This window comes from Panicum virgatum, chromosome 4N (genome assembly GCF_016808335.1).
Source record: "Panicum virgatum strain AP13 chromosome 4N, P.virgatum_v5, whole genome shotgun sequence".
NCBI classification, from domain to species: domain Eukaryota; kingdom Viridiplantae; phylum Streptophyta; class Magnoliopsida; order Poales; family Poaceae; genus Panicum; species Panicum virgatum.
The window spans coordinates 43,144,658-43,169,586 of NC_053148.1; the positions used below are offsets into that span (position 1 = coordinate 43,144,658).

Genomic DNA, 24,929 nt, shown 5'->3' on the forward strand with positions numbered 1-24,929 from the left:
CGAACAACTCGTTGGTGTTGGCGGGACGGCTTCGCGCAAGCTCGTGCACCAGGTTCATGCACGTCGTGCCCTCGAGGAAGGCGTTGATGACCTCGACGTGGGTGACGCTGGGGAGCTCGGTGCATTGCTTGGAGAAGCGCCGCACGTAGTCGCGCAGGGACTCATTGGGCTTCTGCCGACACCCTTCTGGACTAAGTCGGCCCAGTTGTGGATCTGGTCCGCGGGCAAGTGCTCGAGCCACGTTCGTGTGGCGTCAACAAGGTGAAGGGGAAGGTTGCGGATGATGACCGCGTCATCCGTCGCACCGCCCAGCTGGCATGCTAGGCGGTAGTCGTTGAGCCAGACTGCGGGATCGGTCTCGCCCGAGTACTTGACGAGGGTTGTAGGCTGTCGAAAGCGTGGGGGAAAAGGAGCGATACGAATCTCCCGGCTGAACACACGGGTGCCCCAAGGCTCCGGTGACTCGCCCCTATCATGTTCGGGGTCGAAACGTCCACCCCGTCGAGGGGTGTATTTCCTGCCATTGAAGATGTTGCGGGCATCACCGTCGCCGCCATGTCCGCGCGTGTTGTGGAGTCGCTCCCTTGCGGGAGTTTTTCCGATGCGGTCATGCACCGAGGGTGCCTTCGCATCGTGCGCCGCGGCTGCCTTTCCCTTCCCTCCTCGTGGAATGTGAACCGATACCTCATAGTCCTGGCGTGCAGTCCCACCGGGCTGCTTCGGGACTATCGAGCGCATGCGAGACGCAGAGCTCTCGGCCTGCTGCATAGCGGCTGGCTCGACGAGCGCCTGTGCCTCGCGGCGCAGGTTGTGACCCGAAGTCGTCGACGGCTCGGGCATTGCTTGGAGTAGGTAGGCCGTAGCGACGAGTTTTTTGCCGGCCGTTTTCAGTTCCGGAGGTTTGTCGATGTTGTCGTCGACTAGGATCCGCTCCCGAGCGACGCGTGCTGCTCGAGTGCGGTGCGCAGCTCCTGAGTCTGCCGATGCTGCTCGTCGAGCTTGTCTTGAAGCTCCTTGAGCTGCGCAAGCTGTGCCTGCCGCGCCGCCGAGCTTGACGAAGAAGAAGGGGCCGCAGCCGGCACCACCGGTTGGTTTGCCTGCGGGTCTGCCCCACCGTTCCCGTCATCGCCCGGAGCGTTGTCCTCTTGCCCGTTCGCGAGCTGGACCATGAAGCACTCCCGGGTGGGATCGTAATCCTGGAGTCCTCGGAGCTGGTGAGGCAGTAAGCCGCCGCGAGCTGGAACGAGCGGAAAGCGTCGGGGTCGCGGACCACGGAGTAGTCCTTGGCCTCCTCGGCCGTAAAGTTGTCCATGAAAAAGCTGATGTCGTCGGCGATCGAGCTCGCCGTCTCGGGGTAGGAGTCGTCGGGAGATGATGCGACGAGGTTGCGGATCGACAGGAGGTGATAACCCGGCAGATCCTCGTACTCGGCGAAGTTGGTGCTAGTCGAAGAGGTGTAGGTGGCAGCGTTGCGCATCCCAAAGGGAAAGGGCGATGGCGCAGTCGCGCCCCCCTGGGAGGCACTGGGGCTGCAGTCGATGATGGTGCCAACGTAGGTGATGCCGAGGCACGTGATGACGAAGCGGTGGCCCCGTCGGTCGCGACGCTGAGCTGTGACATGGCAACCTCAACCCACATTGGGGAGCTGAGACGTGCCGCCCGGCGCCGCTCCACGCGCGCTGGTCGCGAGTGCTGGCCCGAGCGCCTGTTGCGCCGGGCTGGTGAAGTCGGAGTGTCAGGGTTGCGTCTGGGCGTGAGGAGCTCCATGAGGTACCCGTTGCCGGTTGCTCTGAACTCAAGACTCCCGAACCAGATCACATATCCCACTGGGAGCGGATCCGAGGCGCCCATAGGGAATGGGTTGGATCTGCTCGCCATACCTGGAGATCAAATGGGAACAAAAGAGAAAATGTCACGCAGCGCCCCTACCTGGCGCGCCAACTGTCGGTGCCCTGACCCGGCGGTCCAAACCCAACCAGTGATGATGTTTCATGTTTCTCGTCCCAGATGTTGATGCAAGAGGTAATACAGTAACGCACGGGTTTATCCTGGTTCCAGCCGTGGGGTCGTACGTCCAGCAAAGGTGTGTGCGAGAGCACTGTACTATCTTGCACCGGGGGTGCTTGTAGTAGGGGGTACAAGCGAGGCGAGAGAGGGAGGGAAGCTCCCAAGTCTCCGCTAGAGGAGGAGTTGATTGAGGCAAGTGCCAATATCGGAGTTCAAAGGAGCATATGTGCTCTGCTAGTAGTGCGAAGCGTTGTTTTCTACCGAGTGGGCTGACCCCCCTTTTATAGACACAAGGAGGGACGGTGTACATGCACAGGGGATCATGGAAGTCATCGTCTTCTCCTCGAATCGCGGGGGTGCAGTGACTGAGTACTGTGGGAAGTACACTGTGGAGTACGGCGCCGGTCGTGGCAGTCGTCCTGGGCATCGTCCTTGACTCCATCTCACCGGACCAATGGTCCCGGACCCGCTTCCCGCTCGGGGACGGGTCCGGTGTCACCACGTGTCCCAGAGGTGGAAAATGCTCAGCACCTGTGGCTACGGACCCGGACCCCCGCGAGTGGGTCCGGGACCTCCTCATGCCATCCGGACTCCCGCGGATGGGTCCGAGACCTCCACGTGCCATCCGGACACCCGCGAGCTCTCGGCTCAGCTAGCTGCTCGGGAGGGGTCCGGAGCCGCCTTGTGTCACGCAGACGCGGGCGCGGGCGGAGATCGCGCCGGCGTCCTGGCTCCATCGGGCGGCATGGTCGTTGCTGTGGGGGGTACCATCCTCCAGGCGTGGCGTGGCGGCGTTCCGAGGGTCCTACAGGCTAGGGTCTTGTCCCGGTCAAGGCCGGAGCCGCTTCCGAGGGTCGTGCCCATGGCATTCGAGGGCTCCGCGGAAGGAAAAGTACGAAGGAGGTATGGGGAGTTGACAGTATAGTAGCTGGAGCAGTACCGAGCACGTCTTGCACAACGTCGCAGGTTCCCACAGTGTCGCCACAGCGTCCGGAATGGCAGAGCAGTGACCGGAGTTGGCGGACGAGACTCCGGTCACAGCCACTGTGGGAAATGGCGGTCTGACGCAATCTGACCCGGGCGCTGTGGAGGAGTGGTTGGCATTAATGCTTCCGTACGGCGGGCGGGTAAGCGGAAGGGCGGTTTGTCCCTTCCACCGAAGGGTGGCCTCGAGCGAGACGGAGACGATCCGCTCTCTCGAGGGCAGGCTCGCTACTCTCGAGCGAGGCGGAGACGCGGGGCGCGGTCGAGGGCTTCGACGGGGAGCCCTCGAGCGAGGCGGAGCTCACCCCGTAGGTCCGAGAGGGGGGTGCGGATGGATCGCACTGCGTACGTGGGCCGTGTGTTGGGCTTCTTTGAGTCATTTTCTTTCTTCCAGGTTGGAAGGAGGCTGTAGGCCTTCGTGGGCCCGGTTGCTGAGCATGCGTTTGAGTTTTAGGGCGGTTTTAGTCCCCTGATTTGGGTACCCCTAATCATGGTACTCGACAGATGCCTAGATTTAGATTTATGCTTATAAATAAATCCGTACGTCTATCTCAAGAAAAAAAACAGATTGGGAGTGGTTTTGAATATATAATGCAGGTGGCCAATGAACTTTGTAGTCCTTAAAAGAAAACTGCGTAACGTGAAACAGGAGCAGCAAATACAGTGTGAATTTTGCTGGGTGGCGATTATTGGGCCTTGACTAGTTAGCCCAGTTGGTCGGCGACGACGATGCCCTCAGTCCATGGGCTTTCTGGCCACCTTGGAAGGTGGACTGAAGAAGCCATTTACCCTGACGACATTTTGGTTTTTGGTTTCTGAAAGGGCCAAAGGGGGCAATTGCAATGGGTATCGCAGTTATCCATGACGCTCGGTAAAGAAAAGGACACCGGATAAGATCATTTGTTTTCGGAAAATGCTAAAGCAGTATTCACAAAAACTTGGTTTGGAGACCAAGGAACAACAAACTCGGCAAAACGAGATAATCACAAGTTCACAACCACCACAGCATCAACGACAGCGAAAAAAAAACTCCAGTCTCAACAGTTTGAGCTATGTATATATTTAGATGAAAAGAAACTATACTATAGGTTCATTTTTGAAGCCTCAGCTACATGAAAACATTAAATATATATCCCTCAGCGCATTCATCCACAGTTGCGCGGGGTACCAACTAAAGAACCTTAATCATCAGAAAAACAAAGGTAAACCGATCCCCCTCTGTCTGAACATGCAACACTATTCATACAGGAGGATCGCGATGGCATCTCTACACCCTAGATTTCAACAACTTCTGAAACAAACGTAAGCCGCTCCGTCACTTCTTCAGTATCCTCGCGTGTGATCAGAATCGAGAATCCCTTGTGGCCAAGCTTCGTCTATGTACAGTTAATTATCAGGTTAACGCGCTGAAACAGATCTGAAGATTGCAGCCACCAAGGAATTTCAGCCATCAGTCGTCTGCCGGGAGGTTGAGGTCAGGGAGCACGAAGCCGTTCTGAGCATCTTGCTCAGTTGCGACGCGCTCATGACCATGTTGTGGCTTCCCTTTGTTCTGCTTACTCGAGTGATCTATCCTTGTCTGCAAAATGGTGAGAAAACTTGTCAGGTGTGTGAAATCACAGGTGCTGGGGGTAAACCATCTACTAGGAGTATGTAGAAATATTTGAATGACTATGCAGTATGCACGAGATTTACAGCCAACAAAACCGAACTAGGCAGCAGGCAGCAGCACACTACACTTTCTTTTAAATAAAAAATGCAGCAAACTACACTTAGAAGGACTGTAACGAACTGGACGCATGAAGTCCAGAGGCAGAAACAGCTCATTGCTGGTGCAAATTAAGCGTGGGTTACGGCCGAAATTGAAGGGTAAATGAGCTGCCACCATGATGGATTCATCTGTAAAGGTTAAACAACCCGAAGCAGGACTAGAGTGCTGTGTGGTGTGTCCAGAGCGCCTTCCTGCCAGAATTTTAAAGAGATTCGAGAGGAGAGAGAGCAATCACCAACCAAACGGATCGTTCCAGTTGGACTAGTAGCCACTGCAGCCGTTCCTCTGGCTGCGGCGGCATCGCCTTCGTCCCTTCAAAATCCTGCAGCACAGTGCTGCAAGGGCACGCAGGTGAGGTGAGTGAGGCCGTGAACTTGGCGGTCTTCTTTACTGGCAAAGATTCTAGGCGGTGTACGGCCCGCAGAACCCGGAGCGTGCGTCAACAGTCGCCGAACACCGCGCTGCGTCGGTTGCAGCCACAGGTAGAGCAACCGAGCGCCCCCCAACAGCATCTGTTACAACCTGCCCCGGAGGGGGGTTCCTGATGTGCAGGCCGTTTGGTCAGAAACTTTATACTTTGGACTTCCTCAGGAAAGAAAAAAAAATCTTCCACACGCAGATGCAAGCTCCATCTGCCCTAAGCAGTAAGGAAGACGAGATCTTCCTACAGAAAAGCAAGTTGCTTAAGATCAAAGACCGGACGGTTGTCCAAACGAATCCAGGCATCGGCATCCATCTCTATCCAGCCCAGGAGCTCGGCAGGCATTCGGCTAGTGCGTCACACATCAACCCCTTGCACACCACGACACGCATCGCCACCGAACCCCCCGCGCGCTCTCTCCTTCGCTGGCAGCGGTCATGAGCAGGGTTAACCGAACCGTCGGTAACCGGTCCGGTTTGACCGGTTACCGGTCAAACCGGTCCGGACCGGTACCGGTTCGGTCCGGTATGAAACCGGTCCAAATTCAAAATTTAAATTTGAATTCAAAAAAATGAAAAATTCCCAAAAAATTCCTAAAAATACTTCAAGGTGCAATGAATCTAATGGTGTCAAATTTTCTCCAAAATTCGTTCATTTAGTATGGTTTTCGGAATTTATAAGTTAAATAAAAAAAGAAAAAGAAAAAAACCGCGGCCCATTAAGGCCCATCGCGCGGCAGAGGTCATTTAACGTCGCGTGTCCCTCAGCCGAAGCCTCACCAGCGCCTCCCTCACCCGCTCCCCCCTCACTGACTCCTGTCCGCCGCCAGAAGTCGCCGCCCGCCGCTCGAGGCCGGTTAGCCGCTCTCAGATCCCGGCTAACCGGTCTCCCTCACCGGTAAGCCGGACCGGTAGCAGATCTACCGGTCCCGTCCGGTTTTCCGCCCGGGGAGGCCGGTTTACCGGTATGGGGAGGCGGTAAACCGCCGATTAGCGTTGGTAAGCCGCGGTCAGGTTAGTTTTTTTTTCCCTAGGATTTAGGTGTATTTAGATGTTTTGTTTTAGGATTTAGGTGTATGACTTAGGTATATTTAGAATTTAGGGAAGATTTATTTATATTACATGATTTTTTAAACTCTATTGAAATAATGCTTATTTGAAGTGATTTATATTTTGCAGCTGCTGTCCTAAATCCGAGGTATGCCTATACGATGGAACCAACTCAACAAATGTTTCGTGGACTTAAGGATACATTTCAGCGCATGACGGATCTCCAGAGCGCCGTCCAGGCATTGCAGGAGCTTGACGTGTTTCGGCAGAAAATTGGCGAGTATAGCAGTGATATGGCAATGCGGATGGCGATGGACCCAAAGACTGCAGTACCTTGCCATGAGGCTTGTTTCACAATGTTGTTCATCCAGTGGATGCGAGCGGAACTGGAGTACTTTTGCCTTGCTGCATACAAAGGTTCGCAATCGGTTGTCGCACAAGAAACTTAATAAGCTTGTCTATGTCAACTACAATCTTCGTCTCCGACTCGAGGAGGTCTCCGGCCCACTGATGCGTGAAGAAGGTGATTTCATTGACCAGCTAGCCCATCTTTCATTCTATGATGAGAAAAATCCGGTGCGGGAATGGATGGAATATGGTAGATCTAACCGGGCTCCAGTTCTGGACGAGGATGATGATGACGGCAACATCCCTCTCCCGTCCCATATTGTCAGAGATCAAATAAACGTGTCAGATCTACGTGAGGCTACGGGGAATGATTCCATCAGCGATTGGGCACGTCAAAATATAGGTGACACTCACCTAGGGAAGAGAAAGTTGCACAAGGGGCCTAAGAAGGGTGACTCGAAGCGTCGAAAAGGCAAAGGAACAGCAAAACCAGTGAGCAGCGACACCGAGACTGATGATGGCGAAGGTGAGCGTAGTCCTCCGTATCAGGAGTCCGAGGATAGCAGCTCGGCCGATGATGGTGATGATGGTGACGGTGCTCAGCCTAATGCTGGTGGTGGAGGTAGTGGTGCTGATGATGCTGCTGGTGGTAGTGGTCATGCTCGTGGTGTTCGTTTCACAGGTATATATTGCACATATAAATACACACATATTTCTGACTATTGACTACTAATTATGAAATATGGTTGATTGCAGGGGAAACTCAGTTCACACATGCTACTCAGGACACCGACCATGGAGCACCGCAATCGCAGAGGAGAACAGGTGGACCGACGGACTATGACAGTCCACAGAACTCTTCTTCCTCCTACAGCGATTCGAGGCACTCTTTTCACTATCCCATTCCTGACATCAGCATGCAGCCACCGACGAGATGGGTGTACGAATGGGAAGACCCCCATTTTTACACTATGTTAGTTCAGGAATGGCAGACAACATCGGCGTGGACGGGCCAAACTTGGCAACACTACAAGGCTGAGCTGCTTAGAGTGCGAGGTATCGCTTTGATGTCCACCGCCGAATACCAAACCGCATCTCAAATGGGGGTCTTCCCATTCCTACGTTGAACTTTTCATTTCATGTGTATAAGTGTATGACTCCGTATTTGTATGCACCCTATTACTATTGTATTTGTATGCATAATTATAACTCATTGCTTTGGTAGGGTCATTTACATTAAAATGTGCATAGCTCATGTCGAAATTTCCTTTTATTTCACACCGGGAATCAATTTTTCAAGCGGCGAAAAAATACTCTAAACAACCGGTATACCGGCCAAACCGGCCGGTATACCGGTGTAACCGGTCGGTATACCGCAGTGAGCCGCAACACAAAACCGGCCGGTATACCGGCCAAACCGGCCGGTATACCGGTATACCCGGCCGGTATACCGGTCGGAACCGCCACCACGGTGAAATTTGAATTCAAATTCACATTTGACCGGTTCCGACCGGTAACCGGCCTAACCGGACCGGTAAACCGGTACCGGAGCCCGGCGGTTAGGCCGGTCCGGTCGGGAAATTGAACCCTGGTCATGAGTGGAGTACAGTCACACCAACGGGATCTGGGCAGATGGCATCTCCGAGGCCTAACGAGCCCTACTCTGGCTGTGTTTAGATGTAAAAAAATTACGAAAAGTAAAGTTAAAAAGTACGGTAGTACTTTTTGTTTATATGTGATAAATATTGTCCTACCATGAGCTAATTAGGCTCAACAGATTTATCTCGCAATGTACATCTAAACTGTGCAATAAGTCATTTTGTTTACTAATATTTAGTATTTCATATATGCGTCATTTGCTATATTTAATATTTCGATGTGATTTCGATGTGACAGGAAAGTTTGAAAACTTTGGAGAAACTAAACACAGCCTCTGAAGGAACCGCTGCAGGTGGGACCGGCTCCACCTTCTGGCCCCACAGGCAGAGACAGACACCTTCCACGGCGTGCAAGGCTGATCCGGGAATCCCATTCCCAGGTCAAAAGGAACTGAGGTTGCGTCTAAACCCTCCACTGCCAGATGCTTATCGGCATCCCATCCGTTTTTGCAAGGACAAGGGTTGCTGAGAGGGATGCTCGCAGGCGAAACGGAGCTCTCTGCTACCAAACCTAACACCACCGTAGCCCTTGTTCTAGGAACAGCCTACCGTACGAGTACGAATCAAGGTGTCAAAGGAGCTTAGTAAAACATCAAAGCGCATAAGCATGGTACCCGGGAGGGCCGGGACCATGGCCTCCCTGGGAGGCTCTTTCCGGACCTCTGATCCTAGTAGTTGCAGTTTTGAAATTTTAAGTACTGTCACTTATGCTTACACCAACTGCAGAAGCACTATCCTTTTTCTTATATGCGAAACGCTCGACAAGATGGTCCCCATGTCGAAGCCTATACAAGGTGGCCTGGATGCCACATGTGCACGAGAAAGGAAGGGGGCACGGTTCAAAGACCGCTGGTGTGCCACTGACCTCTATCTTGCCGTTCTCCTTGGACAGCGCCGTGCAGGCCCTCTGCAGCGCCTTCATTTCCTGCTCATGCACAAATGAATATGTCAGCAAATCCTGCGCAGAATCAATCGGGGTTGTGTTTAGATCCGTAAAATAATGATAAAAAGGATCACATCGAACATTGTAGCACACTGTATCACTTTTTGTTTGTTTGTGGTAATTATTGTCCTACCATGACCTAACTAGGCTCAAAAGATTCGTCTCGTCGTATACATCAAAACTATGCAATTAATTTTTTATTTACTTATATTTAATGCTCCATGCATGAGACAAAAAATTCGAAATAATAGGTAAATAGTGAAGTTTGAAAAGAGAAATTTTGGAAATAAACACAGCCCAAATGAACATGGCATCGGATTTAAATCAGGTATCGGACCTCGCGGAGGGCGTCGTTCTCCACCGACAGCGACCGCACCAGCTGCTGGATCTCCGGAAGCCTCTGCAACGCAAAAAAAAAAAAAAAATCTGAGCAGGTTGCCAAACGACAGGCAGGTACTGCAGCAAAGCCCGGTCTGCTTTTGTTTAAACGTGAAGCGCGACCTTTTTGGCCGCGGGGCAGCCGGTGATGATGAGGTACGTGTGTTTTTCGATCTTTTCGGGCAGGCGCTCTTGGCGCTTTTGCCCTCAGGATGCCATGCCACTTTTGCCCCCTCTCCTTCCAATGGCAGGGTTTCAGGGCCGTGCCTGTATGTGCGGCTTTATTCCAGCCTACGCTACGTAGCACTAGAGCTCGAACAGCCTTTCCACTACTACGCTGCTAGTACGATTGTGTGAGTGAAGACAGTGACCAGGCCAAAGGCCACCTTTTGCCTGGCCGGCCTCTGTGTGCTTGCTGTCTTGCTGATGCCGCGAATGATGCGGGCCGGCAGCAGGTCAGGTTGGTGAAACGCATTCAAAGGTTCAGACTTGAACCAAAGCTACCACCCGCAGGCGGCAACGCCCATGTCCTGCGCGGCTGCGCCAAGGCGAAACTACAGGCCACGGGCCACCAGCTCGTGACCACACTTGATTTCCTCTACACTTGTGGCTACGGCTAATGTGCTTTCACGTGCGGTGCTGTGAGAATTTGAAGGAGGACAGGACAGAGGAGGCATACCATCTTCTTCCGCGGCCGCTGCCCGGCGGGCCGGGGAGGCGGCACCGGGAGGATCGACCGCCGTCCGGCGAGGCCGCCCACCTGCAGTAGCGGCACAAAAAAATAAAGGACACGCTCGATTAGTTCAGTCGAGTAAAGCGAAGATGCTGGTAGAGTGGGCAGGAACGAGCAGCGGCAACAGGTGCCGGACCTCGAAAGCAGCACGCGGCACATGTTCTTTATATTCATTTTCTTAATTTTCATTTTTTTTGAAAAACTCATTTTTTAAAAAAAATCGCATCAGGTAGTAGGGAACTTTGAATGAGATATGGCATGGCTAGGGTTCGCTGCAGAAGAGGAGGCACACCCAACCAACTCCTACCAAGATTGCACTTGCAAGGGCCGCTGCTGGCCCGCAGCATCTCGATCAGGCAATCACACGAGGCACGTTACGGGGGGAGTGAAGTGGAGGAGCGCGCGGACGCGGACAAGGGACGTGTTCATCCGCCCGCCGTCTTATCTGTTTGCGATGTAATTTGGGGCATTTGACCACTAATTAGGAGTATTAAATATATATTAATTATAAAACTAATTATACGGATGGACGGTAAATTGCGAGGCGAATCTATTAAGGCTAATTAATTTATAATTAGAGGTTGGTTACTGTAACACAACATTGTCTAATTATTGTATAATTAGGTTCATTAGATTCGTCTCGCAATTTCACCGGGGGTTATGGAATGAGTTTGATCAGTTATCCACATTTAATACTCCAAATTAGTGATTAAATATTGCAAGTACTGTAGCGCGTGTGAAAATTTTAGGAACGGGCTCTCAATGGGCCAATTTGCGAATTCCCCCTCTTCTCATCTGGTGCGTGGGCCCCGCGTGCCACGCGAACACGTGGTAGCCCCGGAGTGGCCGGGGCGCATGCGGCGCCCACGCGGCGCGCCACTCCCCCGACGCCTACGCACCGAACGACCAGACCCATTGGCCTTGGCCCCTTCGGAGCACAGCACAGCACGCCGGTTTGTTTGACTACGCGGCGAGGGAGGGAGGGCAAAGCATGGAGGAAATGCCCGGAATGCACACGGGTATTAGGTTCCCCGGTGGGGGCCCGAGACGAGGACAGTTTCGGGAGGGGGACAGCGGCAGCGGAGCGGCCGGAGCACGGAAGCCGCGACCGCGGCTCGTGGCGAAGCTGACGACGAGCCCCACCTACCCGTGTGAATTGCCGCCGCTGCCCCCCTCGACGCCGTCGGAGTCAACCACGGCAACGCAGACACCCGGCCGCGCACACGTACGTCCAGTACGACGCGGTGCCTGCCGCTACGGGCGACGGCGAATAAAATCCCGGGAATAATAATTCCATAGAAATCCGGGGACGGTTCTGGTCGACAGGAGGAGGACGGGAGATCCGTGAGGTAGGTATCCCGCCACACGGCGGCGGCGGCGGCGGCGGCGCCTTTGGCACCCGGAATCGCCTTCGCGCAAAGGGGCGGTGGTGGCGGGATTGGGAAAGGAAAAGGCCGAGCGAACAGAAAGCGGAGGGGAGAGCCGGGGGAGAGGGGGAGGAGACTGGAAAAGCGATGTGTCATCGGGAAGTCATCCTCGTGCTGCTGACACGGAGGGGCAGTTTCGTCCGCCCAGCCTGGCACGCACGAACCAACGCGACCGCCCACAAGGCCACAACAGCAGGCGACCAAACCGGCAGGAGACGACGACGGGGACGGGGAAGATTAGAGGTAGGCGGGCGGCGACGCGCGCGCACGTACCTTGCTGCTGGGCGCGGCTGCGGCGGCGGCGGCGGCGGCCGCCGGAGCAGCGGGCGCCGCGGGCTGGGAGCAGAAGGCCCCGTCCTCGCCACCGCTCGTCGACGCGCCGGAGCCGCTGTAGTCGAGGGGCGACGCGGGGCTGCCCCGCGCGCCGCGCCGCGGCTTCTTCTTCCTCCCGTCCTCCTTCGACGCCACAGCCGCTGGCCCCGCGGAGGCGGAGGCGGAGCCCGAGGCCGACGGGGACCCAGCCCGCCGGGAGCGCGAGCGCTTCCCGCGCGCCACGGCCGGCCACGCCAGCCCCCGCGGGTCGCCCTCCTCCGCCACAGCCTCCTGACTGCCGTCGCAGGCGGGAGGGAGGTCCGGCGCCCCCGCGCCCTTGCGCCACGGCGGCGTCCAGCCGGCGAGGTCGGCGCCGCGGAGCGAGCAGATGATGTCGGCGGCCGTCGCGACCACCGCGTAGGGCTCGGCGTCGACCGCCGTCATGGCTAGCTTGGTCCGGTGCCGAGCAGCCGCCACCAGAGCGCCCACGCGGTGGAGCGGAGGCGTGCAGGGAGCCAGAGACAGAGAGAGGGAGGGAGGGAGGAGGCGAGGTGGATCCGTGGATGTGGGGGGGAGCGGTGAGAATGAGGGGGGCGTGGAGGAGGCGGACGAAAGCCACGGCGTGGCGGCCCGGCGCCTTCCCTTTTAAACGGCGGAATAAATAAAACCACGTAAAATAAACGCGGCCCGGGCCCACCACCACCTCCACCACTCTCCTGGTCCTGGCTCGTCTACAGCTACGCGCCGCGCGCGGCGCCACGTCCTGCCGCCGCCTCTCGCTTACACGCGGGCCCGGAGACGGTCCCCAGCATGTCAGTGACCGGCGCGCGCGCGGTCGCTCTCGCGGGAGGGCCGACAGGCGGGGGCGGTGGGCCCCCGGCAGGGGCCTTCGGCCTTTCCGCGCCTTCGCGTACTACCGGCGCAGCAGCGAGGAGGGAATGCCGCGGCTGGCCCCGGGGGCCCGCGGCGTCAGTGGGAGAGGACAGGAGGGCGGTTCGGTAAAAGTGAGGCGTAGGACGCAAGGTAAGCGGGAGGCTGGAGAGAGAGAGGGAGGTGGCAGTGGACTGGGCACCGGCCTGGGCTTCCGTGTGGCCATGGGCGTGCGCCCGCCTGTGGCGGTCGGCGCCATTCGCAACTCCGCCTTCTTTGACGACGAGGAGGGGGAAAAGAGAAGGTGAATTCCTGGCGTGGGTGCGTGTGAGGTCGAGGTGGCTGGGTGCACATGCGCTGCAACACTCTGGTGGAGCTTTCGCAAGTCGCAATTGTGTGGTGTCAGGACTTTTACCGTTACAGCAGCCTCCGTCGACCTCACCAGACTGCCCGCTAGTATTTCGATCTTGAACCATTCCAGTGGTAGTATAGTTTATTACTCCGAATTTAGCGTTGCTACTTTGTTTATCCACTCTTCGTTGCAGTCCTGGTGTCACGACCCAACCGAACGAAAACGACGCCCGGTCACTGAACGGGCCCCCCGGTCCCCTGCCGAAACGCTCGGCTCCGGTCACTGCCTTCACACCCTTCTTGTTCCTGGCCGGACCGGTGGATTAGTTGGTAGTTTCTGGGTCAGGCAGTCAGCACCCTACATCTGTCTGTCTCTGTAATTTTTCTCGCAGTTTTCCGTTCCCTTGTGGCAGGAAAAGAATTTGTGCGCTGCCAGTGGCGTCCGGCGTCTAATCTTGGGCAACTGGTGATCGCTGGCTAGCGATGTGGTGGCACTTTCCTGTTCCTCGCCCGGAAGCTAATCTCTGCTGGCTCGCTCTTCCCTGCCGTCGCTGTCGCCGCGGATAGGGCAAGTGTGCCGCGCAAGCGTCGGCAGCCCGGTGCCCGTCATCGCGTAGCCTGGCTCCAGAGGCAAATGGCCAAGCAAAAACGCAAACACACGCCATCGCGTCTCACCATATTGAGGACGGATGGAGGAGAGAATTCCCGACCTCGTAGTACTACTGCTGCGTTTGGTCGGTCAGTGCACGGGTCACGTAGGAAACTCTGAAAACCTACGCGTGCCGTTTTCAGGCAGCCAAGTAGTACTATGAAAAGCCAGCGGATCTGCCGCTAGAAGAACAAGAAACCGCCGGAGCAGCCGAGCAGCATTTCGCCTGCCAGGAGCCCGGTCCGCGTCGAGAAAAACGAGGTAAACATGCGGCGTCGTGGGCGGAAAGCAGCTCGCCGTACGAACTGGTGAATGAGAGAAGCGAAGCGGAAAATGGTGACAACAGAACCGATGGCCTTCGTAAGGCCCACAGTCGCCTGTTTTGCGACAAAAGGCCCATGATGGAACGGCCATGCGCGCATTTTGTTGCGGCCCAAGCCGTTGAGTGTTAAGTTGGGCTTAGCCGTCCACAAATCAGGCCTTCTCTTTCCCAACTTTCTCAGGTCTTCACTACTGCCCTAGATGATCCTTGATAGGGCAGTGATGTTCTGTGATCATGATTGCTTCTTCTTCCTCATCATCTTCTCTTTTTTTTCTTTCTTTCCCCCAGCGATGTCGCTAGTTTCCAGCGAGGAAGACATGACACTTGCGATTGCAAACTACCCCCGCGCCATAATCATTGCGAGGATCGCGAAAACCTCTCTCGACCATACGCCAAATTATTGCGACCAATAATAATCACCGAATCATGGCGACACGCCGGCGCGGGGGCCCCCTCCGTTCGACCGCGAGCAGCCGTGCCCCGTGTGGCCTGGTCGGTCAGCACCACCGCCGGGGCGAGCAGCGGCCAGCGGCACAGCACAGCTCAGCCCAGCCGTGCCTTTCCGCCGCCTCCGCTCGTGCCCGCCCCCCGTGACGCGCCGCCGCCGTACGCCGCCCGCGGGGCTCGGATCGCACTCGAGGCGTCGGCGCGCGGCAGCTGGCTGGCTGGATCGGCAAAAAAGAAGAAAAATCCGACGAGGTCCTCTCCGGTCCGTCCGTCGTCACGGGACGGCCCTCAAACAGCCTCGACGCCCTGCAGGCCAAGTCGCCCGCCTCGTCGATCTCGTGCTCCCAGATTTTTGTTTGCACCGGTGCAGCTGCGCGCCTGGTGTTCAGCTGCTCAACATTCCTGAAACCATGAAAACCACCCGGAAAAAAAGGCGTCGACACGTTCTGGCACGATTCTTGTAGCTTTTGAAAACTAACCCCCCACGTGTCAAACTAGGACGGTTGAAGTTCCATGGCGTCCCGGATCAGGGAGTTCAGCGGAAGGTCGGCCGGCCGGGGCGCCCCTACCGGATCCCAACCGGAGACGGGCGCCCCTACCGGATCCCAACCGTCTCCGGTTGAGCGGGCGCAGCGCTCGCGGGTCACGTTTCCGATACGGATCGAGGTCATCGAGCCAACGGAACCAATTTGCGAAGCTAAACTAAGGCCCCAAACCGTTTGGGAGGGCTTTGGAGCCGCTTCACGAGCGGCTCCAGGTGAAGCCCTCCCAAATGTTTGTTTTGTAACCGGCTTCACGTGTGAAGCCGGTTCTGAAGCCATCGGCGGTTTACACAGGCAAGGTGAAGCTATGAAATCGTGGCTTCACGCGGCTTACACATCAATCTAACCAGTGAAGCTGTTTTTTCAAATATTTTCTAAAACGGCTCCAACTCCACCAGAGAAGCCACTCCATCTGAGGAGCCGGAGCCGGAACTGTTTTTGGAAAAGCCGAAGCCCTACCAAACAGACCCTAACTCAACGAACCAGCTTGCAAAAGCAAAGCAAAACTGGTCGGAAAAAAGAAGCAAGGATGGACGGTTAGGCACGCACGGCGGCACGTGGCAGTATCTGCTCAGCTCCTCTCGCCGTCGCGGCGCTGGACCCTCGTTCGTTGGAGCTGGCCGGAAACGAACTCGTGAATCGCTGCCGCCGCGTTGGCCGTCGGATCAAGGTCCGGCGTTCCGGCCGTGGCGGGTGGTGACGGCGGGCGAGACATTCCATTCCATTCCAGGGTGCGGAGTACGGCAAAGCAACACCGGCAAGTACCATTAGCTCGCTAGCCTAGCCACTAGCCTCGTTGTGCGACCCACGGATGGACATGGTCCTGATGCCGGGACGGCGGGCAGGGGGGGGGATCGTCCGAGGATGGCGTACAGGGTGCGCGAGAGGGCGGCGGGCGGCGCCCCATGGCGCTGCACAGGGGCAGAGCCGTTCGCCGGCCTTGATCACCCCGTTCGCTCGGCTGCTTGCTGCAGCCAGAAGCAGCCAGCAGGCAGCAGCCGGCGGCTGTGCAGCCATTCGGCTGTCAACTGAGCTGCAGCCAGCTGAACGGCTAGACGAGCCCTCTCGAATAGCTTGGGCTGGGATTCTGCCCAACAGCAGCTGGAGCAGGGTCCAGCCGAACACGATTGATGGCGGTGGCGGCGTGGTGGTGGTGGTGCCCGACGGCCTGCGTGGGCCTCGCCGGTGAAGCGGAACTGATGCGCATTCATTCCCACCCGGGGGAGGTGCCGGATGGGCGCGGAAATAATGCCGGCCGGATGGGGCAGGCACCCCGATCCCCTCGTGGCCTCGTGGTGAAAACTGCCGAGCCGGCAAGTGCAGATGCAGCCAGGGGCGGATCTACAGGGGGGCTGAGGGGGCTCCAGCCCCCCTACTCCCCAAAACACCATGGAAAATAGAGGTAAGAAGGAGGGAGAAGAAGAGGAAAGAAAGGAGGGAGGAAGAAGAAAGGGGGGCTGGAGGAAGAAGAAGGGAGATGAGCCCCCCAAAAGACAAATCTTGGATCCGCCACTGGATGCAGCCATGCTCGCAGAAAGCTGCCGCGGTCGTATGCTCCATCCAGAAGAGGAGAGAGTGAGACCTGCAGAAGTGAAGTGTCAGCAGCCCAGCACTGAGCAACAAGACAGGAGATGTATGGCCGCTACCAAACGGACAAGGATTTTCAAAAAAATTTGAAGTCAGGATTTTCAAAAAAATATTACTGCTCCCCGATGGCTACGTACGGCCTCGCAGTCGCCGCCTCGTGTACCTCCGCCCCAGGCCTTCCCGTAACCACGGCACATGGCCGCTCTCGCTGGCAAGCGGGCCCTGCGCTCGCCGGTGTCTCCTTCCTGCCCCCACCATCTCCCCGTGCGCCCCCGAATAAACCCCCGAGTCGCCGAGCACAACTCTTGTGCCCACACACAGCGTTGCCATACCACGCTGCTCTCTCTCTCTCCCCCTCTCCCCCTCCCTCTCTCTCTCTCTCTCTCTAAAAAAACTAAAAAAGGAGAGAGGGGAGCTCCGAGCTCTGTCTCTGAGTCTCTCTCGCGTTCGTGGCCTTGTTGCATGCCCAGTTGCCGCAAAGCTACAAAGTCTCGTGTCCCAAGCGGGATCCCCTCTCGCGAACCAGCCAGTAAACAACTCCGCGCGCAGGCGCAGCTCGGTTGCCTCTTTGAGCGGAGGCGCGAGAGGGAGGCGGCGGCGGCGGGAGTGAGGAGGAGCATGAGGCGGGCGCCACCCCCATTGCCGTTCCGGTGCTCTCCCGTCTTGGCCCTGGTGCTGCTGCTGGCGTCCTGCCCGTCGTCGGCCGGTGGGAGGGCCGCGCCGGGGGCTTCGCCTGTCGCCGAGCACGTTCGCGCCGCCGCCGCTGCTGGCGCCAATGGGACCGCCTCCTTTGCTCCGGCGGCGCCGGCGCCGCCTCCCGTCGGTAGGCGACTGGTTTGAGGAATACTAAGATGGAAGATCATTTCCGTTTCATTTCTTAAATTTCTGGGTGCATTTTTCTGTTTTTTTTCTGAATTTCATTTGGGGCAAAACTGGTGTCTGAATCTTGCAAAGTATTTCCTGAGAAGCTAGTTGAAGCTGTTTCTTGTTTGTTGTTTCGCAATTTGGACAAGGAAATTTGCTGGGAAATGTTTTTTTTTAATTCGAGTCCAGATTTTTTTTTTGCAGTTTGGGATCTTGCATTTCGTTCAAATTCGAGAGAGGAGAGAGAAGTAGAACCGTTGCGGAAACTTCGCTGCAATTTTAATTTCCATCAAAACTGTTCTCCCTTTAATTTTGAAGGTTTGAGTTGGAAATTAATCCTTCTGAGCACAGCGCCGTTTCAAAAAACCTGTGATTTCTTCTTTTTTTTGAAGTAAACAAAAACCTGTGATTTCTGAAACGCCCCAAAAGAGGCAGTAACTGTGGAGTCACTTGTTGCTCTTCCTGAACTCGCCTCCTGGGTCTGCCTGTTTTGTCTCTGCACTGCAGTGATCATCGTGGAGCGGCGCCACCATTTCCACCGTGAGCTTGTCATCGCCTCTGCCCTCGCCTCCGTCGCCATCGTCGCGATCATCCTCTCCACGTTCTATGCGTGGGTCCTCTGGCGGCGGTCTCGCCGCCAGCCAGACGGCAAGGCCTACAGGAGCTCAGGTCTGTCCACAGAACGGCTTCAACTGGTTCTTCGCTGATTTCTTGAGCTTTCTCAGGGAGTACCCGAGTAACCCGGTCATCTGCATTGCGCAGGCACTGCGAGGGGAATCATGCTGGTGCCGATCCTGAGCAAGTTCAGCTCATTCAAGACGAGCAGGAAGGGGCTTGTGGCGATGATCGAGTACCCGGTGCTGGAGGCGGCGACGGGGAAGTTTAGTGAGAGCAACGTGCTCGGCGTCGGCGGCTTCGGGTGCGTCTACAAGGCGGTGTTCGACGGCGGAGTTACCGCAGCGGTCAAGAGGCTGGAAAGTGGTGGGCCGGAGTGCGAGAAGGAATTCGAGGTGATAAATTCTTGTCCATCGCGGCTAGTCATGACTGATGGGGCGTTCTTCTGTTCTCGTCCTGACTGTTCGGGTTTTGGTTGCTGGCAGAATGAGCTGGATTTGCTTGGCAGGATTCGGCACCCCAACATTGTGTCCCTGCTGGGTTTCTGTGTTCATGAGGGGAATCACTACATTGTTTATGAGCTGATGGAGAAGGGATCCCTGGAGACACAGCTGCACGGTACCTTCTCCTATGATTAGTCTTGTTGCTTATGGATGCAGCTCTTTCTTGAGATCTTCATATAGGGTGCTTTTCATGTGTGGTTGTCTTCAGGGCCTTCACATGGGTCAGCCCTGAGCTGGCACATCCGGATGAAGATCGCGCTCGACATGGCAAGGTTCCTATTATCTTATCCTTGCACTTTCCTTCACACTGTGTGAACGAGTGATGATTTTTAAATTGAAGTGCTGATGATTGACTGGTTATGATATGCATTGGTAAATTAAAACTGAGCAGGGGATTAGAGTATCTTCATGAGCACTGCAGTCCACCAGTGATCCATAGGGATCTGAAGTCATCTAACATACTTTTAGATTCAGACTTCAATGCCAAGGTACACTCTTCTCCTTTTTCTGTAAGGTCAACTTATTATTCATCCTGACTGCAGGTCAGTATTGGAAATCAGTAAAAGTTGCGAAAGTTCATATCTTTTTTGCTCACATGTGCAGATTTCAGATTTTGGTCTTGCAGTGACCAGTGGGAATATTGACAAGGGAAGTATGAATCTTTCTGGAACCTTGGGCTATGTAGCTCCTGAATACCTATTAGATGGTGCGTCCTCACTTTCTTCTCAAGTTCGAATCACATTTGTATGTTGTAGACGATTTGATTATCAACAGCGAAATTCTACTTCCATCATGTAACTTTTAGTTGTTGGGTCAATTTCAGGTAAGCTGACTGAGAAGAGCGACGTGTACGCTTTTGGAGTAGTGCTTCTTGAGCTGCTAATGGGAAGGAAGCCTGTCGAGAAGATGAGTCAAACTCAGTGCCAATCAATTGTGACATGGGTATGGTGCACAATTTACTTTGAACACAGAAACTGCACAATATTCAGAAAGGAACTATTGTCACCCTTCATTTTCATGCAATGTGCATTGCACTGATTTCAGTAACAGTGCTAAAAATCTAACCAGTGAAGTCACAATTTATCTGTGAATAATATTTGACATGCTGAAAAAAAAATCACAAACAGGCCATGCCGCAGCTGACTGACAGATCAAAACTCCCCAACATAGTTGACCCAGTGATCAGGGACACGATGGACCCAAAACACCTGTACCAAGTACTGTTATGATCACCTGTTTATGTTCTTTATTTCAGATATAATTATCTTTCCAGCTGTTTTGATTGCTGTTCTGTACTTGTGCAGGTTGCAGCAGTGGCTGTTCTATGCGTGCAGCCAGAACCGAGTTACAGACCGCTGATCACCGATGTTCTCCACTCCCTTGTTCCTCTAGTCCCGGTGGAGCTTGGAGGGACACTGAGGGTTGCAGAGCCGCCTTCCCCAAACCTTAAACATTCTCCTTGTTGAGATGTCCTCATCGGTCGAAGCAGAGCACACAGATTTATGCTGATGAACTTGGATCTCTGTTTATCGTATAACTTATTGCCTTAGTCGCGTGCCTGAGAATGACAGTCCCAACCTGCTGGTTGTTGGTTGGATCGACAGAGAATTCTGGTTTGAAAAGAGTTGCCTCCTATGTTGTACAAAGAAGTGAAAAAAACAACAACACTCTTTTCTTTAGAACTTAGGGTCCCGCTGTACAGATCAAAGTTTCTCCAAACACTGTAACTCGAAAGAATTGAAGAAAGTTGTGTTTTTGGCTCCACATGGGTACCAAAGCACTTTGGCTTCCTGCACTATTTTGGCTCTTATCGTGCTCTGATGGAACTGAAAATGTCTTCTATGTTATTATGTACTCCAATTTTTTTCTCTGCACTACAGTCATTTTACATTCTGAATCAGAACTAACTTGTATGCACTTCAATTATTTTTTTTATCGAACGGCCGAACACACATGAGAGCTATGTACATTATATTAAACAAAAAGATTTACTTGAATTATTTTGTATATCAATAATAAGTTGCTCGATTCAAAATTTCTGTTCGTTGGTTGTGGTCTCCTGTCTGTTGACAATGGGGCAAGCATCTATTGAACAGGTAATAGCCCAATAGGAAAGAAAAAAAAGTGTCAATTATTAAAACCGCATGCTAATTGTACCACCACCAGAAACTGTTCTTATTTGGTACAACGGAATCATGTTTCGCTATTTTAAACTGTGGACAAAATGGATCAATCAACTATGAGTTGCCAGAGATGGCTCATTGGACACGAGACGGTTAGAGTTTGAACTTATTTATTGACCTTGTTTGGTACCTAGGGGTGCCTTTAACCTTCTTTAGTTCAAAATTTTGCAATATTTCTTCAAAATGATATCTTATTTTGGAAAAGTAGTACAAAACATAATTTGCACCCCTATTGATACCTTTCGTTGCTGACTTTTGACAGTCTCATCTCAACGAGAACAGCATTACTTCCTTGTACTGCTCAAGGCGTCATGGGCGGCCATGGTAGCGAGTAACATCAAATCTCTGAACCTAAAATTTAGTGTTTGATCCGAGGTCCATCCAAATTTAATCCGGTCTGCTGCTCTGAAATCCCTATCTGCCTGGAGTCACTTTCTTCCGGACGATGAGCTAAAACTTTACATGAAAAATCCTTGGGACGCCGTCTTAAATTTGCAATCTGTATGGCCCTGACCAGTTGCTTTCCAATGCTGAATTTGCTCAATCATTCAGGAATGCTTTGTGATGCCAGCCCCACTGGGAGATCAACAACTCATGCCGATGTTAATGAGTTGTGGATGCCACTGGCGCCCCCATTGAATCCCTGGCTGGCATTGGCGATCAGATGAGGGGTTGCTGGGCTCCGGGTTTGCTTCGTCGACAGAGAGATGGCATCTGCTTCATCCATTCATTCAATTGGACAATAACTCCACATGTGTGGCCTTGCCGTGACAGCCTCAGCAGATCCACGGATTTCACTGCAGATTGGTGCATGGAGCTGATTGGATTGGAAGAGCTTGCTGTTGTTGCCTGTACTTGCACTTGCAAGTCCGAAGTTTTCAGTTGGCCCTTCCCGGTACATGCTTCCTGCCTGCCTGTACTCGGTCCTATGCTAATGGACTAAGCTTATCTTGGGACGCAGAGGCTGAGGTAGTGAGGTTCACGCTTCACTATCTTAACCTTTATTTATTGTCAGCTCGATCTTCTTTGCCAAGTGGCAAGTGCTAACTGCTACAGTTGCATTTGATTTCCTATGTGTATGCATGTATGCTCAACTGACAGTGAAGTGCTGGCTGCTTTCAGTTAAACATTGCCATCAGAGCACAGGACAAAGTTGTATCCATGGCCTTTGAGAGTAGGTAACAAGTTGCTGTGGTGCCTGAAAAGAAGGCATTTTCTTCTTCGTGACTGAACAATGCGAAATACTCAAATACTGGAGGGAATTTAGGAAAAAGATAACATTGCAGATTGAAAGCCAATCGTGAACCCACAGCGCAACACAGGGACGTGTCAACAGTGCTGCAACAACCCGAATCAATGTGCACTGCCCCTCTATTCAATTTAAAATTATTTTTAAAAGGATTTCTTTGCGATCGTTTTAGTCGTGGTCGAGTTGTTCTTTGATTTTTTTTATAGCGACGGCACTTGGATCAAAGTAAGCGCTGCATGACGATGTTCATCTGACTTTCCTGCGGTTGTTTAAAAAAAGGTCGAAAAGAGCAGAAGAGAGGGATCTTCTCCTGTCAGTGCCATCCTTTTCTCATAAATGCTCTCCTTCTTTGTGGTTGTTGAGTACAGTAGTTGTTTTGGTGTGAACACTTCTCTAATCATAACATTCAAATGAAGCTAGCATAGTACAGATGTGAACGTTTGACGTTACAGGCATCAGACCGCGAGTAAATTCTTAATGAACCGTGTGCACAGGAGTGAGATGCAAAAGATAAAAGGCTTCAACTAAGGATCTGTTTGGATGGATTAAAAGTTAATTGCTAAACTATAGCACCTATTTGCACTTAGTTTTTGCTGAAGTTTTTGAATCTTAGCTAAAATTTAGTCCACCCTATTAGCACTTCTGTTTGGATATGCTAGTGCTAAATTGTAACACTTTGAGACATTAGCACTTGAATACAAATATCCGCTAAGAGCATGCACATGCATCCTTTGGCGCTAAAGAGAAGCAATGGAGAAAGAATTAGTTAGCGCTGGTGCTAAGTGATGTATGCATGGGTGTGCTAAGGCTAGCTTAGCTACCGCCTACTGCTGCTAAATATTTAAAAATCAATTTTAGGAAAAAACAATTATATAAAATCACTTTAGGACCTAAACTGTGGAGGCTAAGGGATAAATTTCATGATGCTAGTTAACTACCTTTAACATCCAAATTGCTGTGTATTCTGAATTTTAGATGACGTTCATGCTCTAAGCCTCACGACGAATAACATAGAGCACATATACAACTAGTTTGGAAGTCTAAAATCCTGTGGGGAACCCGACCTTTTCCTGGGGCTAGAAACTTACACGGATTTGAAATTATTGGCAATTTGGAAGCCCATCGAGCGTGGGATGTCAATCCGAATCCTATGATTTCCACGCGATGGCTCCTTCCCACCTTAAGGGTCCAAGTGAGGATTACCGAGGGACATCGTGGGTGATTCGTTGTGATGAAAAGAAGGTGCAGCGCCGCCGCAGTCGTCCTGCCTCCACCACCCCGACTCTATCGAGCGCCATCGCTGTCTCCACCCCGGTGTTGCCACTGCTCCGCCTCTTCCCCGACTCCATTGTTAGCTAGCATAGCTTATCTTTTCGTTTTTCCTCACTTAAACATTGTAATCCCGTTTAACTGTTGTAATGGCGTAGAACCCGGGCGACTGGAGCTGTGCCCAGTCCGCGCCGTGGCCGCCAAGTTCACGCTCCCCGCCATGTCCGCGTACTGCGCATGCCCAACGAGAATCGCCTTGCATGGTGGAGTCCGTTGGAGTGGGCGTTCGTGGCGGGGGAGATCCATGAATAAAGGAGGATCCGAGGCGTGGAAAAAGCTGCGACAGTTGCAGCAGAAACTGGTGTCCAAGTCCAACTCGTGTGCGTGTGTTGCTTTCGTGTTCTCGTTCTCGATCTCGCCGGCAACGTTCCAGAGCTCGGCGGGCACCGCCGGCTCCAACAACTGGCATCAGAGCCAAGGCGGATCCGTTCTACTCCGGCTCCGTCAGCCCACCGTCGTCGCCGGCGTTGAAGAAGCAGAAGTTGTTCGAGCGCCGGGCGACGAAGAAGAAGATGGGTGACGGGTCGAGCAGTTCCTCTGGTGGCGGGGTCAAGGAGGGTTCACTCATGTGGCCCATGCTATCGCGCTCAAATTACTCGGAGTGGGCGATGCTCATGCAGTGCAACTATGAAGCCATGGAGATTTGGGATGCTGTTGAGCCCGGCGGCGCAACCGTGAAGCGCGCGCAAGACCGGCAAGCTATGAGTGCACTACTGCGCTCCATGCCCAAGGAGATGTGGCAGGCGCTGGGCGGGAAGAAGACCGTCAAGGAGGCGTGGGAGGCGGTGAAGACGATGCGGCTCGGCTCAGAACGCGTGAAGGACGTCAACGCCTAGAAGCTCTCGAAAGAATTCGAGAACCTCCAGTTCAAGGAGGGGGAGACGATCGACGACTTTGGCATGCGCATCACCAACCTCGTCGCCGACCTGAAGACTCACGGTGAGACAATTGCCGATGAGAAGGTCATCAAGAAGTTCCTGCGCGTCGTCCCTCCGCGCTTCACCAGCGTGGTCGTGTCCATCAAGATGTTCTGTGACCTCAAGAAGCTCTCGATGGAAGAGCTGATCGGGCGGCTGCGTGCGGCGGAGGAACGTTTCGACGAGCAGTCTGACGACAAGGTCGATCAGATCACGGACAAGGCGGGTCGGCTTCTTCTCGCTGAAGAAGATTGGCTCGAGAAGCACAAGCATCGTTTCCATTCTAGGAACAAGTCTGGAGGGAATGGTGCCGGCAGCGGATCCTCGAAGGGCAAGATGGCGGCGCGTTCCGATGGCAGCGCCTCGGGGCAGGTCAAACTGACCTCCGAGGGCACGCCAAAAAGGAAGGGCCGATGTCGCAACTGTGGCATCTATGGCCACTGGGCGGAGGATTGTAAACGCCCAAAGAA

General features: G+C 53.8%; 2 protein-coding genes across 3 annotated transcripts; one reads left to right on the top strand and one right to left on the bottom strand.

Annotated features, from left to right (window-relative positions):
• Positions 1 to 4,011: 4,011 nt before the first annotated feature.
• On the bottom strand, positions 4,012 to 12,655 carry LOC120671333 (collagen alpha-1(I) chain-like). Of its 2 annotated transcripts, XM_039951636.1 has the most exons (5): positions 11,993 to 12,655; positions 10,239 to 10,319; positions 9,519 to 9,581; positions 9,104 to 9,163; positions 4,012 to 4,570 (listed from the first exon to the last, which is right to left on the bottom strand). In XM_039951636.1, the coding sequence occupies exons 1-5, from the start codon at positions 12,473 to 12,475 to the stop codon at positions 4,442 to 4,444; spliced, it is 816 nt and encodes a 271-aa protein (XP_039807570.1). In that variant the 5' UTR covers positions 12,476 to 12,655; the 3' UTR covers positions 4,012 to 4,441. The 2 variants fall into 2 exon arrangements, with proteins under 2 accessions (XP_039807570.1, XP_039807571.1); XM_039951637.1 differs by lacking the exon at positions 10,239 to 10,319.
• Positions 12,656 to 17,112: 4,457 nt separating this feature from the next.
• LOC120671334 (probable receptor-like protein kinase At1g80640) lies at positions 17,113 to 20,579 on the top strand. The gene is made up of 10 exons (XM_039951638.1): positions 17,113 to 17,622; positions 18,171 to 18,332; positions 18,426 to 18,673; positions 18,764 to 18,896; positions 18,990 to 19,053; positions 19,173 to 19,269; positions 19,385 to 19,487; positions 19,605 to 19,723; positions 19,909 to 19,998; positions 20,086 to 20,579. Exons 1-10 carry the CDS (start codon positions 17,262 to 17,264, stop codon positions 20,245 to 20,247), a joined length of 1,539 nt encoding a protein of 512 aa, XP_039807572.1. The 5' UTR covers positions 17,113 to 17,261; the 3' UTR covers positions 20,248 to 20,579.
• The last annotated feature ends 4,350 nt before the right edge of the window (positions 20,580 to 24,929 follow it).